This window comes from Ostrea edulis, chromosome 10, assembly GCF_947568905.1.
Source record: "Ostrea edulis chromosome 10, xbOstEdul1.1, whole genome shotgun sequence".
Lineage (NCBI taxonomy): Eukaryota > Metazoa > Mollusca > Bivalvia > Ostreida > Ostreidae > Ostrea > Ostrea edulis.
Genome location: NC_079173.1, coordinates 22,861,718 through 22,871,831, shown reverse-complemented (window position 1 = coordinate 22,871,831; position 10,114 = coordinate 22,861,718). Strand labels below are relative to the sequence as shown.

At 36.0% G+C, this 10,114-nt stretch overlaps 1 protein-coding gene across 4 annotated transcripts in view; it reads right to left on the bottom strand.

Annotated features, from left to right (window-relative positions):
- Positions 1-5,698: 5,698 nt before the first annotated feature.
- Positions 5,699-10,114, bottom strand: part of LOC130051047 (uncharacterized) — a 13,697-nt gene continuing 9,281 nt past the window's right edge. For all 4 annotated transcript variants that reach the window (XM_056152302.1, XM_056152303.1, XM_056152301.1 and 1 more), the window contains 3 exons: positions 8,459-8,573; positions 7,075-7,206; positions 5,699-6,142 (listed from right to left, as the gene is read on the bottom strand). In XM_056152302.1, the coding sequence (XP_056008277.1) occupies positions 5,877-6,142; positions 7,075-7,206; positions 8,459-8,573 (513 nt within the window). In that variant the 3' untranslated portion in view covers positions 5,699-5,876. The remainder of the gene's footprint in view (positions 6,143-7,074; positions 7,207-8,458; positions 8,574-10,114) is intronic.

The following is a 10,114-nucleotide window of genomic DNA, read 5'->3' as shown; positions in this document are numbered from 1 at the left end:
GGTTATTCTCTTTGTTGTTTATAGCTTAATACCAGGTCTGCGAACACGACCTGGGCTTAATACAATGAGTTGCTTGTTTTCTCTCATTTTCATGCAAATTACATACACTATTGCAAATGCTTTTGAGACAGGGACGTTAAGATGTATATTGAGTGGAATTCTGCTGCATTACTTTTGGCTAAGTATGTGTTGTTCCTTTTTCGTTTGTTGCCTGTCCTTTCGGCAAACATTTAGAGGAAAATTCGTGAAAAACACTCATCACAATCCGAGTTCCTTCATTCGTTACTTGTCATTTTCTTATGTAACTCCTCTCCTCATTGTTGGTATAAACATAACAGTCGTCTATGTCGTTTCTGGAGAAGTCGGTTATGGTAAAAAGTTTGCTTCGTAGACAACAAGATTTCCAACATAGTTACCTTCATTTCCCCACTCTCCTCAACATGCCTAGTGAATACTATTTTGTTTATACATGTAACACCCCAATTTAAATCTAATAAAGGTATCCGAAAATCAAAGAAAGATGCTTCAGAGGTGTTAATAGCGTTTAAGCTTTACAGTTTAACTGGATCCGTTTGGATTTTACAAGTTATTGACGGCATCCTGCCAGAAATCTCTGTATTTCCATACATTACTACTGTTCTGACGTCAACACAGGCTCTGCTTATATTTTTTAGCTATGTGACTTCTCCACAGGTCATAAAACACATAAAATCCATAAGGAATGCATGAAATGAAAGATGCCAGCAAAATTCATATAGATATATTCTGGATGCACAGGTTGAAGTCATTCAACAGCATTGTATCAACAGACCTGCTGACTTCACCAGCATGAATACTGGCTAAACCCTTACTAGATTTTGAGCTTCATCTAGACCAACTCGTCTGATCATGTCTCTAACAGTAGAACTACGACCATTTTTAAACATTCTTTTTCAATTCTCTGTTTACAGAATCACCCCTTTTTCTACTATGACCTCCATAACCAATTGTTTATGTGTAAAACCCTTTTATCAGTATCCGTGATTCTGTGTTTGTTTTTTCACATCTACCCTAGACATGATCAGTACGGAAATGTTTGATGTTGAGGCCATTTCCTAGGCTGCTAATTCTTTGGGGGTATTTTTTTTTTAGTTGGTCCACATTGTTTATTTATTTAAACTTGTTTTTTTCTTTTAAATGATTGTTTATGTCTTATTATATACTTTATCTTTAGTGTTCAGTTATATACATATATCATTTTTATTAAAAGTGTTTTTTTTGTTTTGTTTTTTTTGTTTTGTTTTTTTTTACTAATTATTATGAATTATTTATTCTTAATGCATAATTGAAATCGAATCTTTTCGGTACGAGTTTTAAAACTTTTCTATTTATCAACGTAATATTGTTATGTCCTTCCACCTGAGATTAATTAAGTCTATTATTACTACTTCGTACATTGTGGATCAGCTCTTTGGACGAATAGGACATGTCCTAATTCGCTCCGCGCTTAACATTGATTGGCAAGCCTAAAAACCAAAAACATGTAGTCTGCAGTGTAAATACGTTTGTAGATTAGTTTAGTTGTAGTTTATATGTAGTTTTTGTTGTTTTGTTATCATTCCCCGTTGTCCTGAAGAATTTGACAATCTTGTTGTTCGTGTCGTTGGTCATTTTAGTGCTGTATATATATATATATATATATATATATATATATATATATATATACACACAAGCGGAAAAAAGAAACTGTGCATTATAAAATTTAGTATATATTTTTTTATATTTATTGTTTATATTTATAGAATCTAAACAATTGATAAAGGTGATGTTTTTTAACAATATCGGATAGTACCCGACTCAGATGCACGGACTTTTTCATGGTTAGTGAGCACATGTTGTTTATTAAAGTGTTCGTATAAACGAATTTTACTGGCCAATACTGTTCGGAGTAAGAAGTGTAAAAGGTTTGTTTGGACACTATTCGTTAACGAAAGCACTTTAGTTTTGACAAAATTTACCCTTCTGTCATGCCACGACTCAGCGAAAACCAACGTAATCGTGCTGTTGGGATGCTTCAAGCTGGAATGGCAAAATATATCGTAGCAAGATACTTTGGAGTTCATCGGAACACCATCCAGTCATTATGGAGACGTTTCCAACAATCAGGTAACACTCGGGATCGACCACGTTCTCGGCGTCCTCGTGTGACGTCGCGTCGACAGGACAACCACGTTAGACTTGTGCACCTGAGAAATCATTTCCAGACAGCAAGTTTGACTGCTCGTAGCGTTCCTGGACTTCGACCAATCAGTCAAATAACTGCGGAATTGTCTGCGCGAGCACAACATCAGACCAAGACGTCCAGCAGTGCGCCCAATACTGCTTCAACATCATTGTATCACTAGACTAACGTGGTGCAGACGACACCTGCGATTCAGAATACAGGACTTTGCCAATATTCTGTTCACTGATGAAGACCAGATTTCATTTCACAGAATTTTCCCCAAATCGATAGCATTAAAACCTATGACTTTTCAACACTATACACGACCATTCCTCACGATAAATTAAAGACTAGACTTTTTGACATCATAGACAGTTGCTTCTTCAACAAAAACGGAAAACGGAAACATTCATATCTAGTGATCAGTCATTCAAAAACTTACTTTGTTAAACACCACTCTGATTCCACGCACAAGTACTCTGAAGTTGAAATAAAAAATATGCTAGAGTTCCTCATTGACAATATCTTCGTGGTGTTTGGTGATCAGGTCTTCCAACAGTCTGATGGAATTCCCATGGGCACGAATTGTGCTCCTTTGTCAGCTGACCTGTTTTTATATTCATATGAAGCAGAATTTATTCAAAAACTTCTACGTGAGAAGAAAAAATCTCTCGCTGTGACCTTCAATTCGACTTTTAGATATATCGATGACACTTTGTCTCTTAACAATGATAGCTTTCATTCATATGTCGATTTGATATATCCCTGTGAGCTCGAAATAAAGGACACCACAGAGTCGTCCACTTCTGCTTCATACTTAGATATTTTATTGAAAGTAGACATTAACGGCAAACTAACAACTCAACTGTATGACAAACGGGATGATTTCAGCTTCTCCATCGTCAACTTCCCACATTTATGTAGCAATATTCCATTATCACCTGCATATGGTGTTTATATATCTCAACTGATTCGATATGCAAGAGCTTGTTCTGGGTATAGTCAGTTTTTAAATCGAGGTAAGCTACTGACAAACAAGTTGATGGTACAGGGATTTCAACAGTCTCGATTAAAGTCAGCATTTCGCAAATTATATGGTCGTTATAACGATCTAGTTCGTCAATACAACCTCGCATTGGGTCAAATGCTGTCTGACGTGTTTCATACCGATTGTTAAGCCGTTCTTGGCACACTGATTTTGACTGCGGATAACTCTGTTTACCTGATCAGGATATGGGGCTCACGGCGGGTGTGACCGGTCAACAGGGGATGCTTACTCCTCCTAGGCACTTGATCCCACCTCTGGTGTGTCCAAGGGTCCGTGTTTGCCCTACTATCTATTTTGTATTGCTCGTAGGAGTTATGAGATTGATCACTGTTCGTTATCTTCACCTTGCATAGCAGTGACGGCCGTTGTAAAGTGTATTGTCGCTTTGGGGAGCGGTACCAGGACGCTTGTGTTGTGCAACGTCGACAATTCTGTGGAAGTAGCGTTATGATGTGGAGTGGAATAACAGCACGTGGAAGGACCCCTCTACAAATTGTGCATGGAAATTTCACCGGCATACGCTATCGAGACGAAATTATTCAGTGACATATGATACCCTTCATACAGAGTCAGCAAAATCACATCATTCTGCAGCAAGACAACGCAAGGCCACATGTTGCACATGTAATCAGGGACTTTTTTGTTCAACAGAATGTCGATGTCTTGCCTTGGCCAGCTGTTTTCCCCGATTTATCGCCGATCAAGCATATCTGGGATGAAATGGAACGACGTCTACGCCGTTCACCAAATCAGCCAGATACATTGGCTGATTTAGGCCAGGCTTTAACTAACAACTGGAACAACATCCCTCAAGCATTTCTGAACACTTTAGTGGCATCAATGAGGCGCCGTTGTCAAGCATGCGTGAATACAAATGGTGGTCACACGCGTTATTAGGTTTGTTAATTCAAGTTCGAATACCAGTGTCTTTCGAGTGTGCTGATATTAACGTTATTCGACGTTAACATTAATGGATTATGAAGTGTTGTAACCAATACATTTGTTAACAGTATTACAAAAATAAATTTTGTTCATTGTTATTCTGTATTATTTTTTCATACATGAAAACATTTTTGTTACGCAATCCTTTGTCTTTTGGGGCTTTTATATAGAAGAAAGTTCACTTGTAGTGAAAAGGTTACCTGAAGGTGTCTAATAAGTTGACAATTGTTGTCCATTATTTTAAAGAATGGACAGATACTGTCCGTTCTTTAAAATAATGGACAGTAATAGTTAACTTATTGAACAGTGTCAGGTAAACCCAATAACTTATTAGATATCTACAGGTAGGCTGAAAATAAGAGAAATTAAGACAATACATTTGTCAAAGAGATACAAATTCAATTTTAAATTCCCTACAAGGAAGAATCAAAACAGATATCGGAAAAATCACTGAAACACTGAAAACGAAATTTCCCCTTAGTAGAATTATCTGCTTCAACTTTAAGATTCACAATTTTTTTTTTACATTCCATTGGCCATTATTATATCGCATTAAAACTTGAATTTAAAAGACATATTTCCATACTGTATTTGAATTTCGCTGGATTCAGAGGCACATTCCGAAACTTCTTCACAATGCTTTGTTATGTTTTCTTTACTAGCATATCGTAATTCTGAATTATTATTTCCGCTTTTATGAATAATTTCATTTCATTTCACGAGATGGGAGTATTGGGTTCTTTTGGCTGGCGTTAATTATTTCCTCATCAAAATATTAGAAAACACAATGCATTTCAGATCAAAATTTGGCTCTATAACTTTCTCACCTTCCATATCCAGAATGTAACACTCGTTAAGATAATATTTGCAGTACTTTCATTAAAATCCTTAAATTTTGATTGTGCAATGAAAATGCTCTCCCCATCAGAGGACGACATGTTGATATGGCTCAGTACTATAGAGTGAGTGAATATAAAACCTGCAGTACAAGACTACTAACCTGACACTGTCCAATAAATGAACAAAAAACAGATTTCTACGCTAGACTGGTTATATTGTCAGACTTCAAAAATAGCTTTATTCATAATTATCATTTTCAATGGGTTTACCTAAGACCGTCCATTCTTAGAACAAAAAATGTAATGTTTTAAGTAGGATATAAACCTCAAACTGTCCATTCTGTGAGAGAAAGAACTGATCTCGGCCCTACGGGCCTCGATCAGTTCTTTCTCTCACAGAATGGACAGTTTTTGGCTTATATCCTTTACATATATATATATATATATATATATATATATATAAAGCACGAAAACCCAACAACACCCTACTTTCTTAAAGTGTCGGATCTGAGAAGATACAAGGCCAGTAAAGAAATTTATAAAAGCACTGAAAAGGCCATGATGCAACCATTACGTCATCTTTCTACTAAAGAAGTAAGCATCGAAGTCAAGACCAATCTAGATCACAGGTGTCAATTGAGTGCAAGTAGTACACAACAATGGAAATGCATTTTCTAGATTTACTTTATTAACAAAGGTTAATTTAAATAAAAATCAACCATAAATCACAAATGTCTGCATTAAAAAAACAACAAAGAGGAAATTAAAAGCACACTTTCTACATCAATACATATTGCAAATTGTTAAGGCTAGAATTCATATTTCTTATGAACGATTACTAACTTTATTGAATGTTTGTATATTCATTAGAAGAAGCAGGAAACTTATTCAGAACCTGACCTTGAGTGGCGTGTTTAGGTGCTTTTGTGTACAAACGGAAACTCAAGATTACAGCCATGATGCTGAAAAGCAGCCCCACGCCGGCGAGGATGAGGGAGTATGGTATCCCAATTTCAATGTGGTTCCCTGGGATTCTGGATTTGTCAAAGGCGTTTGCTACTTTCGAGTTACCTACAGCCAATCGGATTACCAGAATTATTTCCACCAGAGCTGTAATAAATGAAAAAGGCCTTATCACTATTAAAGGTGTATTTAAAATTAAAATTGGTTTTAGGTATTTTGACCTTTATGTCCATCTGCCAGTCTGTCATCATCCTGAACTATTCACATTTGGAAATATCCATCTAAAGCCAATTTTAACGACACTTGCAACAAAGCATCTTCGAAAACTAGTTTCACTATGGATCTCATTTAAGTGATAGAGTATATTATGTCATTATCTTCTTTAAAAGATATGAGCACCTTCTCTCTAGTTATGTTAATGCATGTATTCAATCAGCATTTCGCAAATTATACGATTGTTATAGTGATCTAGCTTGCCAATACAACCTATCATTGCTGTCTGACGTGTTTCATACCGACTGTTAGACCGTTCTTGACACACTGATTTTGACTACAGATAACCCCGTTTACCTGGTCAAGATAAAGGGCTCACGGCGGGAGTGACCAGTCAACGGAGGATGCTCCCTATAATCAATTCAAAATAGAAAGTTGGGTAAACACAGACCCCTGGACACACCAAAGGTGGGATCAGGTGCCTAGGACGATTAAGCATCTCCTGTCGACCGGTCACACCCGCCGTGATATGCAAATTTCATTCTTCAAAATTCAAGATGAAATATAGAGAAACCGACATTAAGCGTCCGATAAATCTCCTATTTCAAGTTTAGAATTATTTTTGGTCACTTAAATCGAATCTGTTTAGTGTTTGATATATTACTAGGATATACATGTGTATGATATGCATTTTGACTTGTCATCAGAATGATGACTTCCGGTAAAATCAGGTCTTCCTTTTTGTGTGAATACATTCATCTGTGAATATGTTCCACGGAATCCTAAGGTGAATACACTCTAACGGATTAACTCAGTAATAAATTATTGTACAGTGTACATGTTTTAAGGAACTTTCTCAATCTTACCACCAACAAGAATGGCAATTCCTCCACCTGCAATTTTAGTCCGAGATCCTTTGTTGAAAAGCAGGAGATATAGACCAGTCATACACGAAACCAAAGCAGAGACAGCCTCGATTTGCAGATCAATGTTAGACACTGAAAGAAAAATACAATAGTCAGTCATATGCAGTGGGTATACATTTTCTTTAGATACCAGTATAGCGGGTTTATTCTGCAGGTCTAAGATTTGGCGATTTGCTGGCTCAAAGGCATGCTAAGAATTTTAGCGGAATAAATTTTGGCGGAGAGGGAAGAGGTGTCTCTTTTTCACATACTGAAGTCGCAATTGGGTGCATATTTGGCGAGTGAAATTTTGGCAGAAAGCTATCTTACCGCTAAAATAAGCCAAATCATAACCACGCGGAAAACCCCCGCTATACGGTATATACTGCTCATTTCGTTTAAACAGCCCACCTAAGAGTTATGTAAAATTGAAAGGATGTTGTTTATCAAAAGAAAATCTGCACATTTATCAGAAATGTGTGTGTTCATTGCCAACGTTTATAATTCTTGACACTTGCACTTTAAGAATAATTGAAGCAACGTTTCTTATTCCTTTTAAGTGTATCTGATGGGACAATGACCGTTGTCTACCCTTTATGCTAAAATGTACAATTTAGAAGAGAATAATTTCACATATGCAAGAACCAAACCAAAGAACACGTTTAAATTGGATACTTGAGAACTCGGAAACAAAACATTAGATATGTGCAGTCTGTCTCCATCAGATAGAAAGCATGGTCTTACACGGATTGTCTTGCGGTAATTATGTCAATGTATGTTGAAGTTTCATTGAGGGTAAGGTGATATATGAAAAGGTGAAAATAACGAACAGTGACCAATCACAAAAGTCCTATAAGGAATACAAAATAGAAAAGTTGGGCAAACATAGACCCGATATACCAGAGGTAGGATCAGGTGCCTAGGAGGAGTCTTAGATTAGGCAATATTCAAAGGCCAGAAGTTACTTGGGTTCGATATTACCTGCACTACATCAATATGTCTTTTCGTAAATCTGCTAAATACAAATTTCTTTCATATATATTTTACATTTCCAGTGTTTTTGCCTTTGATATCTTTACCAATTGTGATGATAGCTGTGAACAATGCGCGTATGAATCTTAACAAATATATATTCTATTTTAATTAAAAGACTTCGAACAGAAATGAAAGTAGAATGTAAATATAAAAAAAAAATAATAATAATTGCAGTTTTTTTTTAATTCATGAGCAGATCAATGCATACGAATTTGCTTACATGATCACGAAAGAAAATGACATAAAAATGTAATGGAACCACAATATGAATATATAGCCTCTAACTACCTGTAGTTATAAGAAGACTTACGCATAATGTGCTTTGTCTTTTCAGAAAAAGTGTCGTAGGGTATCTCCTCACAAATACCACTGTTACACAAAGTGGAGTAAAAAATACTTATTCCAAAGATCATGGATTCATCTACCTGCAATGAAAAATGAAGATAACGAAAAGTGATCAATCTCATAACTCCCACAAGGAATGCAAAATAGGGAGTTGGGCAACCACGGACCCCTGGATAACTGTACCATAGGTGGGAGCCTAGGAAGAGTAAGCAATGTACAATAACATTTATAGTCCGTTTAATACAACTGTAAATGGAAACGATCTCTTTACCAAAAACCAACACAAAGAGGTTTCTTTCTTTTGAATGATAATCTAATCTTTTCAATTTTCTGCTATCTTCAAGTATTTCTTTTGTTATAAATTGATTAGAGTATGCGAGATATATTTTTTTATATTAACTCTAACTAGCATTCACACAACAAGACGGTACTTTACCTTTGATGAAATAGGAATTAAACACTAAATGCAAAAAACGTAAAATACACATGTATTGATGCAAAAAACATTACACAGGTTCAATTGAAGACGGAGACAGTGTTCTGACGTCAAAGGCAATTCACACGTTTAATAGTGTACATTCATAAAGATAAGTACATTCAAATTACACTTTCGTTATATAATGCAAGGTGAAGATAACGAACAGTGATCAATCTCATCACTCCTATAAGCAATACAAAATAGATAGTTGGGCAAACACGGACCCCTCGACACACCAGAAGTGGGATCAGGTGCCTAACAATTACTACTAACATTATAAAGATTCTTTCAGTCATATTTTGTGAACAAATATAAATGAATTTTTAATAGAATATTGTTTATTCGATCAATACAAAAGGTCATTGAAGGACGGTCTACATGCATCGTCTGCAATTATGAGGAAGTGGATGTAATATTTGACTTTAAAATATACATAATAGTTTAATGTAATGTTATTAATGGAAGAAACTAAATATATCGCATGGCAAACCAGGGATTTTCTCTTTGCCTGACATGTTCCACCATTTTAAAATATAAAAGGTGAAGATTACGAACAGTGATCAATCTCATCACTCCTATAAGCAATACAAAATAGATAGTTGGGCAAACACGGACCCCTGGACACACCAGAGGTAGAACCAGGTGCCTAGGAGGAGTTAGCATCCCCTGTCGACCGGTCACACCCGCCGTGAGCCCTATATCCTGATCAGGTAAACGAAATTTCTGACACGGTCACAAAAGAACATAAGCTTTTGTGTGTTAGCATCATTACCTGTGCTGTGCAATGGCTTGTTTTGTTTTTCAAATTTAAGCTACCTAGCCCCTTTCTTTGGTCGAAAATGTCAACTGCAGTAAAGGAGAATATTAAACTTAGACTCAAGTGTGGATTCTAAAATATTCGAAAGAATTTAAGTAAATTTCAAACCATAGACCTTTTCCCAAATCAACACCATAAAAACTTATGACATCTCCAACAGTCTGGTGTAACTCTCATGAGCACGAATTGTGCTCCTTTATTAGCTGACCTGTTTGTGAAAAGTGTTGAAAGTCATCCGTGTTGATGTTGTTTATTTTCGAAAAGATTTTTGATTTCATATCTACCAAAAGCTCTTTGGAATTCTTGAGAATCTACATTTCATTTAC